This window comes from Capricornis sumatraensis, chromosome 3 (genome assembly GCF_032405125.1).
Source record: "Capricornis sumatraensis isolate serow.1 chromosome 3, serow.2, whole genome shotgun sequence".
NCBI lineage: Eukaryota > Metazoa > Chordata > Mammalia > Artiodactyla > Bovidae > Capricornis > Capricornis sumatraensis.
Genome location: NC_091071.1, coordinates 34,408,542 through 34,432,446, shown reverse-complemented (window position 1 = coordinate 34,432,446; position 23,905 = coordinate 34,408,542). Strand labels below are relative to the sequence as shown.

Genomic DNA, 23,905 nt, shown 5'->3' with positions numbered 1-23,905 from the left:
TCTCTGGCTAAAAGCAACGTAAGTACAGCTCATTCAATTACCCCCTTCATTCAGAAGCCCTCTTTTTGACTCCTGCCTGTCTGTCCCCCTCTCGAAACAGCTAAGGACCCTCTCTGAATACTTCTTACACTTTGCCCTTTCAAGCACTTAGGCCACGAGCCTTCGAACCACCAGCACTGATTGCGCTATGTAAGCTCAAGCAAGACCCTTTCCTGTCCAGACCCTCTACATCAAACATCTATTACCAAGCCCTTGCAATCATCTCAAAGCTGGGTACTCTGAAAAACTGCCGGCACCTAAGCAGAAAATTAAGTTACCTTTGAAGTCAGGTTGAATTCGGAAGTAAGGAGTCGTAGGCTGGGGAGAAGGGTGTGTGTGTTGGGGTGTGTGTATGTGGCGGGGGGGCGGGGGGGGGTCACGTAGTTTCAAACGCATACCTGGCCGGAGGCACCGCCAACAGCCAGGTTACCTAACTCCCCGCAAAACGGCTTAACTCGGAAAGGAAGAGCGCGCCCGGTTCCGAATCCTGGGCCCGTCCAGAGGCTGCGAACCTCTACGCCCCTTGCAGGTGTTTCCAAACCAAGCCCGAGGCCAGCAAGTGTTGCTACGGAGCGATCGGGGTGAGGGGGTGAGAGTGGGTAGAGGTCGGGGCGGGGCGCCCCGCTTCGCCCCCGGTGAGCTCTCCGAGGGAGAGAGCGCGCGCGCGAGCAGGTGCGGCCCGAGCCCCAGAACCCACGGAGATCTCGTTTCCAGAGCGTAAGCGGGGGAAACCACACGACGCCCCACCGGGGCCGTGGGGGACACAGCTCCCCGGAGCCCGGCTTCCCCACCCGGGGCGCACCGCAGAGCCCGCAAGCGCCCGCGTCCCTCCGCGGCCGGGCCCGGAGCGCCCTCCTTTACAACTCGGGGGGCTCCGGGCGCTTTGTGCAGGCGAGGAAGGCGGCCGGGGGGCCCCGCGGGCCGGACAATGCAGCGGGCGGGGAGGCGCGGGGGAGGGGGGGCGCACGCCGCCCGCCCCCCGCCCGCCAGGCCCCCGGCATGACGGTGCAGCCTCGCCCGGGCCGGGGCAGCCGGGCCGAGGCCCGCGGGCCGCCCGGGGCCTGCGTAAAGATGGCGAGCCCCTCGCGTGGCTCCCGCGGCTCTCCGCCCCCCCCCCCCCGCGCCCCGGCCACAATGGAAGGCGCCCCCCGGCCCCCGCCGCAGCCGGCCCACGGGGCCTCACCTTCCATCTCCATGTCCTCGGGCTCGCTGAGCTGCTGCTCGCCCGCTTTCTGCTGCTGCTGCTGCTGCTGCTGGTGGTTCATGTCGGCCGCGGCCTGGGCCTCGCCTGCGGCCGGGGGCCGGGGCTGCGGGCCCGGCGGGCGGGCGGCGGCGGCGGCGAGCCGGGGCGGCGGCGGCGGCGGCGGCGGCGGCGGGGCGGCCTCCTCCTCCTCCTCGCGCGCGTCGTCGGCGGCGGCGGCCCCGGGGCGGCCCACGGCGGGCGGCGGCGGAGGCAGGGAGACGCGCACGTACTTGCTCGCGATTCGCCCAATCTCGGCGCCGAGGCGGGCGGCCGGGCGGCGGGTCGGGCCGGGCGGCCTCGTCGCTCGCTGCTGCGGCCGCCGCCGCCTCAGCCGCCGCTCCCGCCGCCGCCGCCGCCGCCGCGGGGCCCGCCTCCCGCCGCCGGGGCCGGGGCTGCGGGGCCGCGGGCCGGCCGGGGGCGGAGGGCGGCCGGGCGGGGGCCGCGGAGTCAGCCCCGCCTCGGGCCGGGCGCGGCGGGCGGGAGGCCTGGCCGGCCGCGGCGGGCCTGCGGGGCCGGGGGCCGGCGGGAGCGGCGGCGGCGGCGGCGGCGCGGGCGGGCGACGGGCCGGCCGCGCTCGGGGCGCTGCGGCCTCCGCCTTCTCGGCGTCGTCGTCGGGGCTCCGGCAGCGGACGCGGCGCCCGGCGGCTCGGCTCGGCTCGGCTCGCTCTCAAAATGGCGGCGGCGTGAAATGTCACATCCGCATGGGGGGCCCGAGAGCGAGCTTGCGAGCGACGAGAGCGGGCGGGCGGGCGGCGCAGCAAGCGGGCGGGCGGGCGCCGCGCCGGAGGGCGGAGCGGGGAGGCGGAGCGGGGCGCGGCCAGCCCGCTGCCGCCGCCGCCGCCTGGGTCCGCCTGCCCGCCCGCTCGCGGCCCTCAGCGCAGCGGCTCGGCGCCCCGCGCCGCCCGCCTCGGCCTCTCCCGACAGGAGGGGCCCGCCCCGGAGCCTCGCGGCCCAGCCCCGGCGTGCGCGCCCGGGGTCCCCAGCCCTAGCGGGGCGAGTGGCCCCGGCAGGTGCCGGGCAGGGAGTGTGGTCAACCCAGGAAGCCCCAGGGCCGTCCGGGGAGGGAGGCGGGGGATGCAGGGGCCGAAACCCTGCCCGGGGCCCGGTGACCGCGGGAGGGTTGGCTGAAGACGTCCGGGGACTCGGCAGAAGACGGCCCGATCGGAGCGAGCGGCCGGCGCTGGTCAGCCCTTGCTGGCCCTGGTGATGATTATTTTACCTCTTTGAAAACAGATGTGTAATTCATTCAACCCAGTACCGCGCTGTGCGAGAACTTTTCTCACTGTAGCCCAAACCAGAAACCAGGTTTTGGTCCCCTCAAAACCAGTCAAAGTACCTCTTGATCTGGCAATAATTGATTCCCTTCACATCAACCCAATCTGGCTGAGATCCTTTAGGGCCTGCCTCCTTCCCATTACTTGGGAGACCGGCGATTGGGGTCTCAACTTTCTGATGAGATCCAAGGCAGTGTGGATGAAGAAGGGAGTGGAGAAGGATAGGTACATCTCTGCGTCTCTACTGTATCTGTTAGTGACCGTCTCCAGGGAGAATATAATTTTGTCCTCAAATGACCAGGAAGATTTTCTATCTGCTCATCTCCTGTCCCTGCGTTTTTCTCCTCTTTTCTCTACTTGATTCACTGTCCGTCTCCCTAGCGGGAAAAGAATGTTTTGTTCTCTGTGGTATCCCAAGCGCCCTGAGACAGAGCAAGTACTCAGATACATATTTGTTGAATGAATGTATGATTCAAATGTGATGAGATCCAGCCCCCCGCCACCTCCCACCCCTCAAGCATTTCCCACCGGTGAATTTCTTGCTGGACCCAAGCAGTGACATTCAAGAGGGAAGGAGACACTTCACGACGAATCAGTCCAGCCCCAGCATCACCCCCCAGATTAGGAAGAGGTGTTGTTATTCACACAAATGCTAATGAACGGTTCTCAGATGCAAATGAACCCTTCTCACTTGGGGGAGGGCAGACCGGACCGCTCTGGCGGAAGGGGTGGCAGGCAATGATAATGGTGCTTATCGGGTTCCACACTGGCCAACCTTATCTTCATCACTGGGTTCAGAACCAACCCGGGAATTAAAAAAGGATAAGAGTAGGGAATACTTTGCATGATGGTTAAACTAAATGTGGTACACCCAATACGGTAAAATACTATTTGGCAATGAAGAATGGATTAATATAAATTAATTAAATGTAAATATATTTAAATTATTAATGACATCTTTCAAGATGCTCCTATTTTTTCTGCACTTGATAAAATATTCTCAGAGAAATGTTAATATGTCTCACTATTATTATATATTTTTTCTTTATATTCTGATTTTTTGCTATATGTATCTTTGTTTCTTTGTTGTTAAGGTGTCTAATGATTTATGATGCTTATCTTTGTGAATTATACCTTTTATCGTTAAAAACGTTCATCGTTTCATTTAAAATTAATTTTTTAAAAAAATTGAATGAGGCTTGAAAACACTGTGCTGAGTTAAAGAAGCCAGACAGAAAGGATCTTATAGTGTATGATGATTCCAATGACACGGAATGCCCAGAGCAGGAAAATCAACCTATAGATAGGAAAGATAGATTAAGGACAGTTAAGGGTTTGGGGAGTGACTGCTAGAAAGTACAGGGTTTCTTTGGGTTGGGGGGTGATGAAAATATCCAAAATCTGATTCTGGTGATTATCCAACTCTGTGAATATACTGAAAATACTGAATTGTGCACTTTAAGTGGGTAAATTATATGGTATGGGTCAGATTGCAATAAAATTGATTTTTAAAAAAAGAAAAAGATGAGGAGACTTCCCTGGTGGTCCAGTGGCTAAGACTCCACATTCCCAGCACAGGGGGTCCGGGTTCGATCCCTGGTCAGGGAACGAGATCCCACATGCTGCAGCTAAAGATACTGTATGCCACAACTAAGACCAGTGCAGTCAAATAAACAAATAATAAAATTTAAAAATAAAAAGATGAGAATGAGAATAAAACAATGCTGTTCGTAGTCTAGGAGAGTGCTGGAGATGGAGTGGCCTGGGGTGGGGGCGGGGGTGGAGATGGAGAAAACAGGTTAGTCTGTTGGCAGGTCAAGTTGCTGATAGCCTGGAGTTGGGTGGGACAGAAGAGAGAAGAATCAAGTATTGCTCTCAGATTTCTGGTTTGAACAACTAAGTGAATGATGCTGCCAATTACCAACATGGGGGAGAAGTCTGGAGGAGACAGAGGTTTGGGAGTAAAATTGAGATGTTTTTCTGGCTTTACTTTGGGGAGCTGGGAAGGGGTTGTTGTTTTTATTTGTGTTTGCCTTTTTTTCTTTTTTTTTACTGTATTACATTTGAAGTGCTTGTTAGATATTATCTATGCATGCCTGCTCAGTCATGTCCGATTCTTTGCGACCCTAAGAACTGTAGCCCACCAGACTCCTCTATTCATGGATATTCCTGACAAGAATGCTAGAGAGAGTTGCTGTTTTCTCCTCCAGAGGATCTTCCCAACCTAAGATCGAACCTGCACCTCCGGAGTCTCCTGCATTGACAGGTGGATTTTTTTTTTTTTTTCTTTTTTAAATCACTGAGTCACCTGGGAAGCCCCAGACATTATCCATATGGAGGTGTGAAGAAATTAGTTCAACAGGATTCTGGACTGATGGGTAGAAATGTGTGGAGATGATATGAGAGCCTAGAGGTCACCTAGGGAGGTGGGGATATATTATATATAGCAGATGTGGGCCACAGTTATATGCTGATACAAAGAGGGACCCACAGAGGAAACGATGATTCTGGGAACTGGTTTACTTTTTCATAGTACTTCCTAGCATTCTCTTATTCCCTACAACCTTCATCCTAGATGGCTTCCCTGGTAGCTCAGGTGGTAAAGAATCTGCCTGCAATGCAGGAGACCTGGGTTTAATCCCTGGGTCAGAAAGCTCCCCTGGAAAAGGAAATGGCAACCCACTCCAGTGTTCTTGCCTGGGAAATCCCATGAACAGAGGAGCCTGGTGGGCTACAGTCCATGGGGTTGCAAAGAGTCTGACAGCTGAACGACTTAGCATGCACATGTCATACAGCAAAAAGAGAAAAACAAACAAACAAAATGAACATGTGTATGTATACTATCATGTAAGAATTGAATCGCCAGTCTATGTCTGACGCAGGATACAGCATGCTTGGGGCTGGTGCATGGGGATGACCCACAGAGATGTTATGGGGAGGGAGGTGGGAGGGGGGTTCATGTTTGGGAACACATGTAAGAATTAAAGATTTTTAAATTAAAAATAAAAATAAAACAAACAAACAAAAAATGAACATGTGTAAATAATCTCTGTCCACTCCTAGAAGCATCTTGATGGAAGAAATTATCTTTCTCACAGCTCTGTCCACAGAACCTAGCACAGTGCCTGACACATAGCAGATACTCAATAAAGGTTGAATCACTGCTTCCACCCCAGCTGATGCTTACTAACTGCTAGTGAGGAGCTAGGAGCCGTCTGGGGCAAAGATGGGAAAGACAGCGCTTGCTTGCTTTTAAGGCATCTCAGATGGATTTTCTTACTTCTTTACTCTTTTCCTCCCTTGCCCATCTTTCACAGAGGAGTGGATGGCAGGTGGAGAATTTATCCCTAGGCCCCCATGGCTACTAGGAAAGCAAGACCAGTGCACTTTGAGGCCTACCAAGAAGGCCCAGACTCAGTTATTCCCGAGGGCTGTGCTAGTGTGTTTTCTTCTTGGCCCAGTGGAATTATTAAAGCCCCTTTACACGCAGAAGGGGTTGTTGGGAAAGAACTCCGCAGAAGAAGGGAATCAGTTGTGGAAATCCTGCTTCCTGGGAGCCTTAATGCCAAGATGCTCCAAAGAAGCTGTTTGGAGAACTCTGTTTGGGCAAGAGGATTGGCACTGTTTCTGATCACTGCCAATTTGTTTTAAATTTCACAACCCCTCCCCTGGTTCCGAGAAACCAAGGACCAGAGGAAGAGACAGAAAACCGGGGAGACAGGAACCTCTGGACCAGCTCCCTTGTCAGTAGGTAGAGCCAAGTAGGGAGGGGCCACCCTATCACTACTGTCTGAGCAAAACATATTTTGCTGCTCCCAGAGCTCCAGCCATGACTCGGCATAAACAGCTGGTCAGCTTTTTTTTTTCTTGAGACCCACCCAAACTATTTACCTACCTGGAAGGCAGGTTCTCATCAGGGTCTAAAATAAATTAATGGACATGTCAAAGAAGAAATGAGAGTACCAAGCACATTTTTTCTTTTTCTTTTTTTTTTCAGTGTAAGTGTTATAATCCATAGTTGGAAAGATACAACTTAAACCCCTAACCACAAGGTTAGTGAGGATGTGGGCATAGAGATAAGGCATTCGGTAAAGGTCATGTATCTGTAAGCAGTTCGGGAGGGTAAGGGGCTTTAGGGTGCAGAACCAGGTGGTTCAAGGGGGTTCCGCAAACTTGAACTTGGGAAACTTACCCAACCTCTTAGAACTCAAGGTTCTTATCAAGGAAATGGGGAGGCTAGTTTCTATCTAAAGGGGCTGTTATGGAAACCAAGTGAAAAGATAAGACTTTTCTCAAATAGTTTCCCATCCAGAGCTTGTGAGATGGTTCTTATAAAAGAATGAATGAGACCCCAGCCCTTCCCCATTCCTGACACCATCATCCTTTCACTCAAAACTATTCATAGGCCTAACCCTAACCCACTTGTGAAAAGGACATGGCTGCCTGAGTTAAACAAATGGCAAAAATGACCATGGGGGTGGCTAAGGAAGTCACGTGGCCAATATGCTTCTAGGCTGTGAAACAACAAAACCTTAATGCCTTTCTTTTTTTTTTTTTTTTTTGACGATTTCTTTGGATGTGGACCATTTTTTAAAAAGCCTTTTTTGAATTTGTTACAATAGTCCTTCTGTGTTATGTTTTGTTTTTTTTTGGCCTCTAGGCATGTGGGATCTTAGCTTCCTGACCAGGGATCCAACCTGCACCTCCTGCATTGGAAGGTAAAGTCCTGCTTAACCAGTGGACCACCAAGGAAGTCACAAAACCTTAAAGCAAACTCTTTTCTAGAATGACTGTTCATGGTTGGCTGGTGTGCTACAGATATTGGGATATCGTTTACTCAAAAAAAAAAAAAAAAGAAAGAAAGAAAGAAACAGCTCACAAAAAGATGCTTTGGTAATATGAGTGGGTTGCCTCGAAGTTTAAAGACAAAGATGCCCTAATGAGAGGCAGTGAGACTGTGAGTGCCTTCTTTTCCTGTTTCTGTTTGTTTGCATTTTAGGAAAATTTGTCAGACTACTACCACCCCTCTTGGTCAGATCTTCTTAAAAGGGTAAAACTGTGGAAGTGAAAGTGAAGTCACTTAGTTGTGTCCGACTCTTTGGGAACTCATGGACTGTAGCCAACCACGCTCCTCCGTCCATGGAATTTTCCAGGCAGAAGTACTGGAGTGGGTGGCCATTTCCTTCTCCAGGGGATCTTCCCGACCCGGGAATTGAACCTGGGTCTCCCGCATTGCAGGCAGACGCTTTACCATCTGAGCCACCAGGGAAGCCCAAGACTATGGAACAATGGGGTAATTAAAAAAGAAAAAAACAATGTGAGCGCTCCGTTAAATAGCCCTTACTGTGAGGCAGGAACTTGTTGAAGCACTTCACGTGTTACCCAGTTCATTTCATTCTCACTGCAACCCTGTGGAGAAGGCGATGGCAGCCCACTCCAGGACTCTCGCCTGGAAAATCCCAGGGACGGAGGAGCCTGGTAGGCTGCAGTCCATGGGGTCGCCAAGAGTCTGACATGACTGAGTGACTTCACTTTCACTTTTCACTTTCATGCATTGGAGAAGGAAATGGCAACCCACTCCAGTGTTCTTGCCTGGGGAATCCCAGGGACGGAGGAGCCTGGTGGGCTGCCATCTCTGGGGTCGCACAGAGTCAGACAAGACTGAAGCGACTTAGCAGCAGCAGCAGTAGCAACCCTGTGAGGCAGGCGCTCTGATGCCCATTTCATGGAGGAGGACACTGAGGCTCCCGGTTAAGTAACTGGCTCAAGGTCACACAGCTGGTAACGGAGAAGTCCAAATTTGAACCCAAGTAGTCTGGCTCCAAATTGCCACGATAAAAAAAAAAAAGCATTACTAAGCAACTCATTTGATACCCGCAATGTGAAATCCCCCTCCCCCACTGGAATCAGGACCCTCATAATTTTGGGACTGTGTTTACACTATCTTCTCATTCTGAAAAGCGATACAGGCCACCTTTCAATGGCACTGCTCATGCCAAATCTTCAGGAACCTTCCTTTCTGCAGAGTCTTATAAATTTGATCTATAATTTTGTTTTATTTATTTTTTTGGCCGTGCTGGGTCTTCATTGCGGTGTGGCCTTTTCCCAAGTTGCAGGGAGCGGGGGCTGCTCTCCAGTCGCCGTGCTCGGGTCTCTCGATGCAGTGGATTCTCTTGCTGTGGAGCATGGGCTCTAGGGGGTGAGAACTTCAGTAGCTGCAGCACGTGGGATCTTCCCGGAGCAAGGATCAAACTCGAGAAGCCTGAGCGCTCGCGCGCTAGAGAAACTAGAGAAAGCCTGCAAGCCGCAACGAAAACCCAGTGCAGCCAAAACAAGACAAGACTAAATTCAGTCTCTGCCATTTACCAATCAAGTATCACTGGCTCAGTCGTGTCCAACTCTGTGGCCCCATGGACTGTAGCCCTCCAGGCTCCTCTGTCCATGAGATTTCCCAGGCAAGAATACTGGGGCGGGTAGCCATTCCCTTCTCCAGGGGATCTTCCCAACTCAGGGATTGAACCTGGGTCTCCTGCATTAGCAGGCAGATTCTTTACCACTGAGCCACCAGGGAAGCCATGTTTTATTTTAGTTTTATCATTTACTTATTTTTTTGGCCTCACAGCACGTGGGATATCTTAGTTCCCTGACCAGGGATGGAGCCCACGCCCCCTACTTTGGAAGCGTGGAGTCTTAACCACTGGGCCACCAGTGAAGTCCCACTATCCTTTGTTTTGAAAGGCAATTGACTCGTGTTTGACCAGGATCAGCCTAGAGGTTTGCCACATCTCACACATTCCTGACAGAATTTTCTTAGCATGAATTGTAAACCAAATAGTAACTCCTCAAAGAGCTAGGTAGCATGCTTTGTGTTCGAGCATCTTAATCCCCACAGTCAGGTAAGAGCAATAGTAATTGCTCGTGTTTATTGAGTGCTTCCCTGTGCCAGGCACTGGGCCAAGGGCTCACAGTAACTCATTCGTTTAATCCTCTCAACTGCCCTTTGAAGTAAAACCACGTACCCCTCTTTACAGGAGAGGAAACCAAGGCACAAAGAAGGAAAGGGCTAAGAGGTAATAAAAAACAAGGGAAGGGATTCTTAATACAGCTTAAACATAGACTTAGCACGGGATGACCCAGCTATGCCACTCATGGGGATGTACCCAACAGAATGGAAAATAGGGTCTCAAACAAAAACTTGTACACAGATGTTCATTGCAGCAGGAGACATGATAGTTTCCTGTCAGAAGATTGTTTCCATGGAAACAACCAAATTTCCATGGACAGATGAATAGATTGACAAAAGGCGATGTATCCTACAGTAGAATATTACTCAGCTCTTAAAAAGGAAGCATGTATACCTGCTTCAATAAACCTTGAAAGCATTATATTGAATAAAAAGCCAGCCACAAAAGGCCACATACTGTATGATTCCATTTATATGAAATATCCAGAATGGCCAAATCCAGGGACAGAAAACACATTAATGGCTGCTAGAGGCTGGGTATGGGGGTGGAGGGCATGACTGCTTAATGGATATGCGGTTTCTGGGAGCAAGGTAATGAAAATGTTCCAGAAATACTGGTGATGATTGCATAACATGGTGAATGGATGAAATGTCATTAATGGTAAATTTTATCTTATGTACTTTACTATAATAAAAACAACTAAGGTAAAGATTTGAACCAGGATGGCTCCGTGGTAAAGAATCTGTCTGCTAATGCAGGAGACAAGGGTTCCATTCCTGGGTCCAGAAGATCCCCTGGAGAAGGAAATGGCAACCCACTCCGGTATTCCTGCCTGGAGAATCCCATGGACAGAGGAGCCTAGAGGGTTACAGTCCATGGGGGGGCAAAGAGTCGGACACGACTGAGCAACTAACACTTCACTTTTCCCCTGTGCACTGTAGAATGTTTATCTGAATCCTTGGTCCACCCACTGAATGCCGGTAGCAGCTGTGACAAACACAAATGCCTCCAGACTTGGCATTAGCTCGTTCAATGACTCAACTTACTCTTCTCCTAATTAGCCTAAAAATAAACTGCAGACCTGGAAAATTATTTTCAAAGAGGGTTTGAAAATGAGGGTGGAGAACATCCATGCGTTCAAAGTAAATGTATTTAACCTCACGTACAATCATTCACTCATGCAACAAATGCAGAATGCTTCTCCGACACCCCCATACTCAAGGTCTGGATGAAGGCAGAAAAAAAGGAACGTTTTTAAGGCCGTGATGTGGGTCCCCTGGCCAGTGAGGTTGTCACATCCTTGGATCCCCTGTTTCCCATTTCTTAGGACACTTGGACACAAGGCACAGCTAAGCTATTAATACTAGGCTCTATGGCTGGTCAGGAAATAGGTCTTTCCTTCCATAGTTCTTGCTCAGGAAATTTTTTTTTTAATGTTTATTTATTTGGTTGCCCTGGGTCATAGTTGTGGCATGTGAAGTGAAAGTGTTAGTTGCTCAGTCTGTTCAACTCTTTGCAAACCCACAGGCCGTAACCCTCCAGGCTCTTCTGTCCATGGAACTCTCCAGGCAAGAATGCTGGAGTGGGTAGCCATTCCCTTCTCCAGGGAATTTTCCCTACTCAGGGATGAAACCCTGGTCTCCTGCATTGGAGGCAGATTCTTTACCGTCTGAGCCACCAGGGAAGCCCTAGTCGTGGCATATGGGAACCTAATGCCCCAACCAGGGATTGAACCCCTGCATTGGGCTAAAACCCCCTGTTTTAGCCACTGGACCACCAGGGGAGTTACGCGGAGTAATATTTTGATTGACTCAATAAATACACATGCTGGCAACAAGCAGAATTTTTGCACCACTGTTTGGAGTACAGTGACTGTTGCAAGCAGCAACTGGATTTTATCTGCCAGATAGGATCTCAGGCAATTTAAATTAATTAAAATAATGGCATTTGATATCAAGGTTGATAGGGAAAAAGTCTCAGGTTCTGAGGCAACCAACTTGAGAACACCGAGGTCCCTTTTAAAGAAAATTACATACAAAATAGACAACTTTTATTAAGCAGTTACAATGTGCCAGGAACCCTGGGGATTGTTCTATTTTTTTTAAGATAATATCCCATATTAATAATTATTTCTTTAGAGTAGTTTTTGTTCATAAATAATCTCTGCTCCTGCTCAGCACATCAACCAAAGGAAAATAGAAAGGAAATTCTTGTCAATACTTTAAGAATCTACATTTTGAGAGAGCCTTTTGAATTTCTTTTTTTTTTTTAACAACTATAGTATCTTTAAATGGCAAGGAACAATGTGTTTCAGGATTTGGTGTTATCAAGATATTTTTTTCTTACAATAAAAATGTTCAAGACCTAGAGAAAGACTGTCCTTGTTAGCTGAGTCCTAAAAACCTTGTTTTTTCCTGGATTAATTCTGCTATTGACTTGAAGTAACATCCCAAGAAGACAAAAGCAAGCAGGCAGTGGTTAATACAGAATTCAGTTCTTAGATACTCTGAGAGTAGAAATTCAAAAGCAGAGGACAGAGAAGATAAATCTGCAATTAATAAATCTACATGGATGTTCAAAATATTGGGTCAAATTAACTGGGCCAAATTTAACTTGAACTGCCCTGATTCTCTAGGAGAATGCTTATCATTCTGGAGTATTTTTAAAAATCAAATGATGCAATACACATTTTTGGAACACCTACTAAGTTATCCTAAAGATAGGAGCTATATGTTAAATCGTTTCCATTGTTATTTATCAACTCTGACTTGCTTTATCAATTAAAAAAAAAAATTCGGGGAGCTTCCATGGTGGCTCAGTGGTAAAGAATCTGCCTGCCAATGCGGGAGACACAGGTTCGGCCCCTGATCCGGAAGGATCCCAGATGCTTCGGAATAACTAAGCGCAGGCACCACAGCAATTGAGCCTGATCTCCGGAGCCGAGGAGCTGCAGGTACTGAGCCTATGCGCCCTAGAGCCCACGCTCAGCAAGAGAAGCCACCGCAATGAGAAGCCCGCGCCACAGCCAGAGAGTGGCTCCCACTCGCTGCAGCTGGAGGAAGCTCTCACAGCAACGAAGACCCAGCACAGCCAAAAGTAAATAAAATAAATGAGTAAAATTATGAAACAAACAAACAAAAAATCAGACTTCCCTGTGGTCCTGTGGCTAAGACTTTGTGTTCCGTGGGCAGGGGGCCTGGGTTCAATTCCTGGTCAGGGAACTAGATCCTACATACCACAACTAAGACCCAGCACAGCCGAATGAAAATATATTTTAAAAAGTATGTTTTTAATCTCTGTTACATTCAAGGTATTTAAGGGAGTAAAAAAATGGTTTGGGCTTTTTGGGTTTCACTCAAAATTATGATGCCACCTGGCTTGTTTTGCCTTTATATAAAAACTTGACTTTTGTGCTTTTAGCCACAATACTAATACACAAGAAAATTAACAGTGGTTTCCTTGGAGGAATTTGGGAAGAGGAGGAGATTCCATGTTTATTTATTTATTTTTTTAGCTTTACTTTTCCACGGGAATTAGTAAACTAAGGCCCATTGCCCAAAAATACAAGTACTTGTTTTTAAAAATAAGGTTTATGGAGAAGGAAATGGCAACCCACTCCAGTATTCTTGCCTGGAAAAGTCCATGGACAGAGGAGCCTGTCGGGGTGCAGTCCATGGGGTCACATGACCGAGCATGTGTGCATGAGGGTGGAGGGTGATGGGTTGGTAGCAATAAACTGGTAGAACTAAATAAAATAAAATAAGGTTTATTTCAAGGAGTAAGAGATAAACTGGGAGACTGGGCTTGACACATATATATATATATATATATATATATACACTGCTGCTGCTGCTAAGTCATTTCAGTCGTGTCCAACTCTATGCGACCCCATAGACGGCCTCCCACCAGGCTCCTCTGTCCCTGGGATTCTCCAGGCAAGAACACTGGAGTGGGTTGCCATTTCCTTCTCCAATGCATGAAAGTGAAAAGTGAAAGTGAAGTCACTCAGTTGTGTCCAACTCTTAGCGACCTCATGGACTGCAGCCTACCAGGCTCCTCCGTCCATGGGATTTTCCAGGCAAGAGTACTGGAGTGGGGTGCCATTGCCTTCTCCGATATATACACTGTGCTGTACTTAATCATTCAGTCCTGTCTACTCATTGGACTGTGGCCCACCAGGCTCCTCTGTCCATGGGATTTTTAGGCAAGAATACTGGAGCGGGTTGCAATTTCTTCCTCCAGGGGATCTTCCTGACCCAAGAATTGAACCAGAGTCTCGATCTGCTGAGCTACTGAGAAAGTCCCATATATACAATACTACTGTATATAAAGTAGGTAATTGCTATACACCTGAACTAACACAAATTCTTAAAGAGATGGGAATACCAGACCACATTACCTTACTCCTGAGAAATCTGTATGCAGGTCAAGAAACAACAGTTAGAACCAGACATGGAACAACAGACTGGTTCTAAATCGGGAAAGGAGTATGTCAAGGCTGTATATTGTCACCCTGCTTATCGAACTTACATGCAGAGTACATCATGATAAACACTGGGCTGGAAGAAGCACAAGCTGGAATCAAGATTGCTGGGAGAAATATCAAAAACCTCAGACACGCAGATGACACCACCTTATGGCAGAAAGAAAAAAAGAACTGAAAAGTCTCTTGAAAGTGAAAGAGGAAAGTGAAAAAGTTGGCTGATAACTCAGCAGTCAAAAAACTAAGATTATGGCATCCAGTCCCATCACTTCATGGCAAATAGATGGGGAAACAATGGAAACAGGGATAAACTTCATTTTCTTGGGCTCCAAAAATCACTGCAGATGGTGACCACAGCCATGAAATTAAAAGACACTTGCTCCTTGAAAGAAAAGTTATGACCAACCTAGGCAGCATATTAAAAAGCAGAGACATTACTTTGCCAACAAAGGCCTGTCTAGTCAAAGCTATGGTTTTTCCAGTGGTCATGTATGGATGTGAGAGTTGAACTGTAAAGAAAGCTGAGTGCCGAAGAATTGATGCTTTTGAACTGTGGTGTTGGAGAAGACTCTTGAGAGTCCCTTGGACTGCAAGGAGATCCAACCAGTCCACCCTAAAGGAAATCAGTCCTGAATATTCATTGGAAGGACTGATGCTAAAGCTGACTCCAGTACTTTGGCCACCTGATGCGAAGAACTGACTCATTGGAAAAGACCTGAGGCTGGGAAAGATTGACAGTGGGAGGAGAAGGGGACAACAGAGGATGAGATGGTTGGATGGCATTACTGACATAATGGACATGAGTTTAAGCAAACTCCAGGAGTTGGTGATGGACAAGGAAGCCTGGCATACTGCAGTCCATGGGGTCGCAAAGAGTTGGACACGACTGAGTAGCTGAACTGAACTGAACACAAATTGTAAACGAACTAAACTCCAGTAAATTGTTTTAAATTTCCATATTAAAAAGTTAAATTTTGGCCTCCCTGGTGGCTCAGTGGTAAAGAATCCGCCTGCCACTGCAGGAGACATGGGTTCGATCCCTGATGCGAGAAGATCCCACTTGCCTCAGAACAACTGGACCCTTGTACCAAAACTATTGAGGCTGTGCTCTAGAGCCCGTGCTCTGAAACAAGAGAATCTACCACAATGAGAAGCCCAAGAGGCCTGTGCACGGCAAATGAAGATAGCCCCTGCTCGCCAAAACTAGAGAAAAGCCCTGGCAGTGATGGCGACCCAGCTCAGCCAAAGAGGAATATAAATAAATAAATAAAATTATCTTTAAAAGTTAGATTTTGTTGGGACACAGCATTCATTCATATGTGTGTTATCTATGGCTACTTGCAGCAGATGAAGGCAAAATTAATAGCTGCAATAGAGACCAGAGGTCACATACAGGGCCCGCAAAGCCAAAAATACTTACCAAGTACTTACTCGGCCCTTAATGGAAAGTGTGTCGATTCCTGCTGTACTGTTTGAATTTTTTCTGTGCATATAATAATTTTACCATGTGCATATAATACTGTAATAATAACATCCGGAGGAAACACATAGCAAAACCGTATAGCATTAGCGCAGAGCTCCAGGGAACCTGTGATGAGAAGGCAGAGAACCCAGGCCTCTTGAGTCTTGGTTGGTGGTGGGGGGTCCAAGGGCCCCTTATCTGAGACCTCCAGCCTAGTACCATTTTTCTTGGTTGCCTCCTCCAGGGTACAATGGGCTCCCAGGTTCTGCCAGGGCTGGCACTATGGAAAACCTCTTTTGTCCCCTTTCCCCCGGGGTCACCAGAACTTCTCTAGCACTTTCTGATCCACATTATACAAGTCACCCCAAAGCAAGTTCTCAGAGTATGGTCCCAGCGCCTTCAGCATCACCATCCCAGGAAAGACTGTTTTTTAAGAACTCCCCTCTTTGAGGTGTTCAGTTCAGTCACTCAGTCGTGTCTGACTCTTTACAACCCCATGAATCGCAGCACGCCAGGCCTCCCTGTCCATCACCAACTCCCGGAGTTCACCCAAACTCTTGTCCATCGAGTCAGTGATGCCATCCAGCCATCTCATCCCCTGTCGTCCCCTTCTCCTCCTGCCCTCAATCCTTCCCAGCATCAGAGTCTTTTCCAATGAGTCAACTCTTCGCATGAGGTGGCCAAAGTACTGGAGTTTCTAATTAATTCAGGTGGAGCTTTAGCATCAGTCCTTCCAAAGAACACCCAGGACTGGTCTCTTTCAGGATGGACTGGTTGGATCTCCTTGCAGTCCAAGGGACTCTCAAGAGTCTTCTCCAACACCACAGTTCAAAAGCATCAATTCTTTGGCGCTCAGCTTTCTTCACAGTCCAACTCTCACATCCATACGTGACCACTGGGAAAACCGTGGCCTTGACTGGACGGGCCTTTGTGTAGTTCTGCATGCACCTTTCATGTGCTCGCTGCTGCGCCGGGTCTCTGTTTCTGCACACGGGCCCTCTCTAGCTGTGGTGAGCCGTGGCTGCTCTTCGTCCTGGTGCTCAGGCTGCTTGCTGCGGAGCACAGGCTCTAGGCTCACGGGCACGGGCTTGGTTTCCCCGCGGCATGTGCAGGCTTCCTGGGCCAGGGATGGAACCCATATCCACTGCATTGGCAAGTGGATTCTTAACCACCAGAACACCGGGAACTCCTCCTAGGTGTATCATTAATTCAGGTGTATTCAGCGATTTGTACAACCATCACTGTGGCCAATTTTGAATATTTTAATTTCTTCCCCCAAATCCTCTACCCACTGGGGCTTCCCAGGTGGCCCTAAGTGGTAAAGAACCTGCCTGCGAATGCAGGAGACATAAATGACACAGGCTCGATCCCTCCTCCCTGGAGGAGGACATAGCAACCCACTCCAGTATGCTTGCCTGGAGAATCCCATGGACAGAGGAGACTGGTGGGCTATGGTCCATAGCGTCGCAAAGGGTTGGATACAGCTGAAACGACTTAGCACGCACGCACTAAGTCCATATTTCCTGTCCCCACAGACTTCAGCAACCACTAATCTGCTTTCTGTCTCTATGGATAAGCTTATTCTGAACATTTTGCATAAATGGAATCAGAAAATATGTGGCCTTTTGTGTCTGGCTTATTTCACTCAGCATATTATCTTTAAGGTTCATCAAGATAGCGTGTGTCAGTGTGTAGGTCCTTTTTCGGGCTGAATAATATTCCACAGTAGGATGTACAACTTTCATTTCTCTATTCATCTGTTCATAGGTATTTTGAGTTACTTCCAGAAGCTAAACCTTGACCCTTTATTGGGCCAGTTCTTGGACCAGTTAACCTCCTCTTCCGTCTTCGCTTGCTCATCTGTAAAATGGGGTAATGGCTCCAGGGCCAGGACTCGCCCACACAGCCCCTTTGTTTGAAATAGAAGTGCCCCTCTTGGCAGACACTTGTCTCATCACAGGGCAGTGTGCACAGACAGAGCCTTTGTTACCAGAAGCAAGATTGGCCAGAGGTTCCTGGGCTGGGTTTTACACCTTACCCTCTACCTTTTTCAAAAATGTCCAGTGCTTTGATTTTAGCTTCATAGTTTCCATTAAAAATGCCATTGTCCAAAGTCATTTAAGTCAGCTTCTATTTTCTCCCACCCCCTTCAGTGAGCTTTTGTTAAATACTTGTCCTATAGTTGGATTCATTTGTTACTGTCTGCATTTCGTTTTGGGACCACCCCCCACCCCCAACCCCTGCCAATATCCCTCTTGACTTTTAACACAATTTGTGTGCATTAAGTTCACTCTAGATACTTCCCTGGTGGTCCAGTGGCTAAGACTCCGTGTTTCAACTGCCTGGGGGGCCCAGATTCCACCCCTGGTAACGAAACTAGATCCCACATGCCACAATCAAGACCCAGCGCAGCCATGCGCCAAATAGATTACGTTCATTCTTCGTGCGGTTCTAGCAGTTTTACAAATGCATAGGGACGAGTATCCCCCTCCCCCACTATCAAAATGAGCATCTTAAAGATTCCTCTGCCTCCCCCGCCCCCGCCCCCGCCCCACTGTCGACTTTCTCGCTTCTCTCTGACCCTGCCCAACTCTGATCCCTTGCCTCACACTTGGTGCTATGCACACACTGGACAACTGCAAGCACAGCCCTCTGCTCATGGGGTTGTTAGGACACGTAGATGAATTCGTGAGAAGCACTCAGGACAGGCTGGACAATCCCCGTGGCTCAGCAATAAAGAATTCGCCTACAATGCATGAGACGCAGGAGATGCAGGTTCAATGGAGCAACTAAGCCCTGGTGCCAGAACGCCCTACAGCCTGTGTGCTCTACAAGAGACAAGCTACCGCAAGGGAAGCCACTGCAAGGAAGAGACACAACTAGAACCCACCTGCAGCAGCGAAGACCCAGCACAGCCAAAAAATAACATTAATTATATACCTAGGAGAGTTGTGCAGTACATAGACTATATCTCACTAAAGCTGTTATTTCAAACAAAACAAGACACAAAAGATTTCCAGTGTTGCAGCTTTAACCCCACTCCATAGGAGGTCACACCAGCTTGCTCTAACTCACGCAGGCCTGTCAAATTTCAAAACCCACATCCCAGAAATTCCTGGATTAATACTCCGCCACTGAACTAATACAAACAGCCATTATTTAGCCTGGCCCACCCTGCGCCAGCTACTTTCCTTACTTTTTTTTTTAAACTTATTTTTCAAATTTTACTTTTTGATTGCACACATGTGGGATCTTAGTTCCCAGACCAGGGATCAAACCTGTTAAACCCAGGTCCTTTGCATTGACCACTGGACCATCAGGGAAGTCCTGTTACTTTTTTTACTTTTAACTCCATTTTTCACACTAGCTGGGTAGGATGGATTCCAGGCTCCCATATTTTCTGGGCAGGTTGTGTTCCTGAAGACTCGGCAACATTTATAAAGCTTAATCATTCAAGATTACCCTTGACAATGGAAGGCGGGTATTTCTGTTTACCTGCTCAGATGGGGTCAGAGTATAGACACACTAAGTGTTCTTCAGGCCTCTTGGTCCTATGAGCCTTGAGATTACTGGACCCTTAAATAAATGTGGGGGTCAAAGGAATCTGGTCTTCCCTGCTGGCTCAGCATTAAAGAATCCACCTGCCAATGCAGGAGACTTGGGTTCACTTCCTGGTCTGGAAAGATCCCCTGGAGAAGGAAATGGCAACCCACTCCAGTATTCTTGCCTGGGAAATCTCACGGACAGAGGAACTGGCCAGCTACAGTCCATGGGGTTGCAAAAGATTTGGACACAACTTAGTGACTAAACAACAACAACATACAATTGGTATTCTTCACGTGAGGACAAAAACTGAGGTTTGACCCATATTTTTAAGTCATTGATTCAGATTTGAAAAACGACAACCCTAAAAGATGATTATTTTATGTAGAGGTTGGCAGTAGTTTGTCCAAAGTCACACATCAAGTGTTAGGACCAGGATTCTAAGTCTGTCTACACTCTGAAGCTGGGGCTTCACTGCTTGGTTGACTTAGTTGCTCCCAATGCAGGGGACTCAGGTTGGATCCCTGCTTAGGGAACTAGATCCCAGGGGACCCAACCAAAGATTCTGAAGATCCTGCATGCCACAATTGAGACCCATCGCAGCCAAATGAAGAAATAAACATTAAAAAGACAAACCCACCTGCTGAGTTTAAAGTGGGTAGCCCTGATGGGATCCAGTTTAGCAAGCAAAGTATTCAAATAACTATTCTCAAAGGGACATGGTATTCCTTCTTTGAAGTATTTAGTCTTGGGAGGAATTTGTTAAAACTTTAAATTCATTACAAAGTTAAGTTTCTAAAACCTGTAACAGTTTGGGTTTGAGTAAAAGCTTTCGGGTTTTCCCTTGAGCATCTGTGAGCCACAGGGCAGAACTCAATCAGCTCTGCGTCCTCCCCTTCCTGAACCTGCCCCTGCATGTGTTCAAAGTGGAGAATCCTGCTGCCGTCAATCTCACTGAGCTACAGTCAAGTTCAAAAGAGATAAAGCAGGGGTTGGCCGACTATAGCCTGTGGGCCACATTTTTCTGGTCTACTTCCTGTTTTGGTATAGCCCAAAAATGAAGAATGGTTTTTACGTTTTTTGTCAACGGTTGGGAGAAAAGGATCAGTGTAAAATAGTATTTTGAAAAATTATGAAACTTCACATTTCAGTATCCATTAATAAGGTTTATTGGAACAGGGCCACAGCCATTCATTTATTGCCTGTGGTTCTTAGGGTAGCACACTGGAGTGGTTGAGACAGATTGTGTGGTCCAAACTATTTAACATCTGAAACTTTACCAAAAAAAAAAAAGACCGCAGATGCAGAATGCTCTGGGTAAAATGGCACTTACCATGTAAATTGTTCTTGTTATCGTTTAGTTGCTAAGTTGTATGCAACCCCATGGACTATAGCCCACCAGACTTCTCTGTCCATGGGATTTCCCAGGCAAGAATATCTGAGTGGGCTGTCATTTCCTTCTCCAGGGGATCTTCGTAATCCAAGAATCGAATCTACATGTCTTACATAGGCAGGTTGGTTCTTTACCACTGAGCCACCAGGGAAAGTGAAAGAAAGTGAAGTCGCTCAGTCGTGTCTGACTCTTTGCAACCCCATGGATTGTAGCCTACTAGGCTCCTCCCTCCATGGGATTCTCCAGGCAAGAGTACTGGAGTGGGTTGCCATTTCTTTCTCCAGGGGATCTTCCTGACCCAGGGATCGAACCTGGGTCTCCTGCATTCCAGGCAGACGCTTTAACCTCTGAGCTACCAGGGAAGCTTGAGCCACCAGGGAAGCCTGCCATATAAATATCAACTACTATTTATTCTTCTTTATCAACCATTTTCCTAATACACACACACCAATCTTTTTCTTAACTTGTATTTTAAATTAATTAGATTTATTTGCAAGCATTCATTTTCTTCTAGAAGACTACTTTTCAAAATATTTAGTTGGGAATTCCCTGACAGTCCAGTGGTTAGGACTCTGCACTTTCACTGCCAAAGCCGTGGTTCAACCCCTGGTCAGGGAACTCAGATCCCGAAATCTGAGCAGTGCAGCCAAATTAAAACAAAAACAAACAACTATTCATGTTAAGCCAACAAATGACAAATAGGGAAAAAATACTCATGAAATAAACAAACAAAAATCATTGTTGTTAAGTCAATGAATGAGAGAAAAAATAGTCATGACATAGACGAAGGATGGAAATCCTTCTTGCGGAAAAGAATATTTTTCAATAAAAATGAAGTTTTATTAATTAATTTGGCCATAAAACCAAATAGTAAATAATGAACAAACAGAAGGTAGCCAACCTAGTTACTAGCAAAGAAATCTAAATTAAAGCAAGGTACGTCTTCACCCAGCAAATTGGCCATAGTTAAAAACTTAAAAGATGAATAGCCAGTGATGGAGATGATTCATGAAAATGGACTTCTATTGCAGATGGGATGTTATCCTGAGTAATAATTTTTTGGCTTTTAGGACCTAAGTTCTGCAACCAAGGATTGAACCCAGGTCCCAGCAGTGAAAACACCAAGTCCTAATCACTGGACCGCCAGGGAATCCCCATGAATAATAAAGTTTAAGTGTTTAAAATTTTTCAGTTTAAAATGTCTTTAAGTTTAAAAAACATAGGTTTGAAACAAACAAAAGGAATCTTTTTTCCATTATTTTTTCAACAAATATTTCAGTGAGCATCAAATGAGTGCCAGGCCATGGGAAAGAATTTACATTTGATACATTTGGAATGGAGAAGCCATTGAAGTGTTTCAGACAGGGACTAGCATGGTCAGATTTACACTTTTAAAAATATCTCTGGCTGCTGGAGGAGATTTGGCCCTGGAGCAGGGAGACCGCAGGTGGCAGAGGATGAGATGGTTAGATAGCATCACTGACTCTATGGACATGAGTTTGAGCGAACTCTGGGAGATGGTGAAGGACAGGGGAGCCTGGCGTGCTACAGTTCATGGGGTCGCAAAGAGTCAGACACAACTTAGTGGCTGAGCAACAGCAATAACAACAGAGAGACCAGTTAGCAGGCTTTGGCAATTATCATTTAAATATTATTTATATTTAATAAATATACTTCATTTAACTCAATTATATCCAAGCTTATCTTGTTTTCTTTTTGGCCACAGTATACAGCTTGCAGGACTTTAGTTCCCCAACTCGGGTTTGAATCTGGGTCCCGTCAGTGAAAGAGACAGGAGTCCTAACCACTGAGTCACCTAGGAAGTCCCTCCAAGTTTATCACTTCAATATGTAATTGACATAAAAAATTAAAAATGGGACACTTCACATGCATCATTTTTCTCGGTAAACCTTCAAAATCTGGCCTATATTTCACATTTACAACGTATCTCAATTTAGATGTCAAAATTTCATTGGGAAATACTTGATGTCCATTTAGATTTCAAAAAATTTGCCCTTGAAAAAGTAGAGTCAAAATGTTATCAAGAACAGTTTAAATGGTATTTCTATGTATTTTCAAATTTCCTTTGAAGATAATATCAATATTCAAAAGTAGAACTATATAACCAAGTTATTTCAAAAACACTTAAAATTTCTTCAGTAACAGAATCAAGCATCAGTTCTTAAACTTCAATTAATTCAAATTAAATTCAATTAGATGTTCAGCTCCTCAGTGGCACTATTTTTATTTCAAAGGCCCAGCTGCCAGCAGAACTGGTGGCTGCTGTTCTGACCAGCCCTGATATAGAACATTTCCATCATGGCAGAAAGTTTGGCTCGAAGCACAGGGTTAGAGGGTTATTACGAGGATTAATCGAATTCATGGGTTTAGTTGGGTTTCCCTGGTGGCTCAGTGGTAAAGAATCCACCTGCCAATTCAGGAGCCATGAGTTCGATCCCTAGGCCGGGAAGATGTCCTGGAGAAGGAAATGGCAACCAACCCACTCCAGTATTCTTGCCTGGGAAACCCCATGGACTGAGGAGCCTGGCGGGCTACCATCTGTGAGGTCACAAATGAGCTGGACACGACTTAGTGACTAAATTACAACAACAAAGAGTTTAGTTAGCACTGTGCATGTCCAGCTCTCAAGAGTGCTGAGTACCATGCAGGTATTTCACTGGGACAACCTCCAGTTAGCCCAGTCTTCCTAGATGGGTGAAGCCCAAGTCTGTCCATCATATGCCTTATCCTCTCTTCCCACCTGGAACTCTATTCTGCCTCCTAACAGCTCCTAATGAGTTCCCTGCCTCTGTCCATCCCTGCCTGCCCAAGTTCAGGCCAATGTTCCTTCTCACCCTCCTGTTCATCTCTTTGACTTTCTTTCCCCTCTACCCTCCCAGGGCGCCCCGTTTCCCAAGCCCATCCATCCAGACACTCCCACATCTAAGCCACTCCTCCCACCATCGCCAGAGTCATCCTTTCAAAATGTGATGGGATAACTCCCTTAAGAACCTTCTAGATCCCACCTTGCTTTATCTGGACCCTCCCTGCCTGCCTTTCCACCTCATTTTAAATCTGAAGGCCTCAAGGACTTTCTGGAGATGCCCATCCTCGTCCCTCCAACGTTTGCCCCAGGTGACATCATTCACTTTCTTTAAAAAAAAAAAAAAGTTTTTATTTCATATTGGCTGAGTGGGAGCGGTGAGGGGCTTCTCAAATGCAACTAGTGGTAAAGAACCCGCTTGCCGATGCAGGAGACACAAGCGATGCAGGTTTGATCCCTGGGTCAGAAAGATCCCCTGGAGGAGGGCATGGCAACCCACTCCAGAATTCTTGCCTGGAGAATCCCATGGACAGAGGAGCCTGGAGGGCTACAGAAAGGTTGCAAAAGAGTTGGATATGACTTAGCACTCACACAGGCATAGCGGATTAACAATGCTGCCATAGTTTCAGGAGAACAGAGAAGGGACTCACCCATACATAATCATGTATCCATTCTCCCC

At 47.3% G+C, this 23,905-nt stretch overlaps 1 protein-coding gene and 1 non-coding gene across 2 annotated transcripts in view; both read right to left on the bottom strand.

The window, feature by feature from the left end:
* USP7 (ubiquitin specific peptidase 7) overlaps positions 1-1,343 on the bottom strand; it is a 54,845-nt gene extending 53,502 nt beyond the window's left edge. Inside the window, exon 1 of the mRNA XM_068966887.1 lies at positions 1,223-1,343. Within this exon, the coding sequence (XP_068822988.1) occupies positions 1,223-1,304 (82 nt within the window). The 5' untranslated portion in view covers positions 1,305-1,343. The remainder of the gene's footprint in view (positions 1-1,222) is intronic.
* Positions 1,344-20,691: 19,348 nt separating this feature from the next.
* TRNAS-GGA (transfer RNA serine (anticodon GGA)) lies at positions 20,692-20,764 on the bottom strand. Its single transcript has one exon. It is a non-coding gene; the product is annotated as a tRNA-Ser (tRNA).
* Between the last annotated feature and the right edge of the window lie 3,141 nt (positions 20,765-23,905).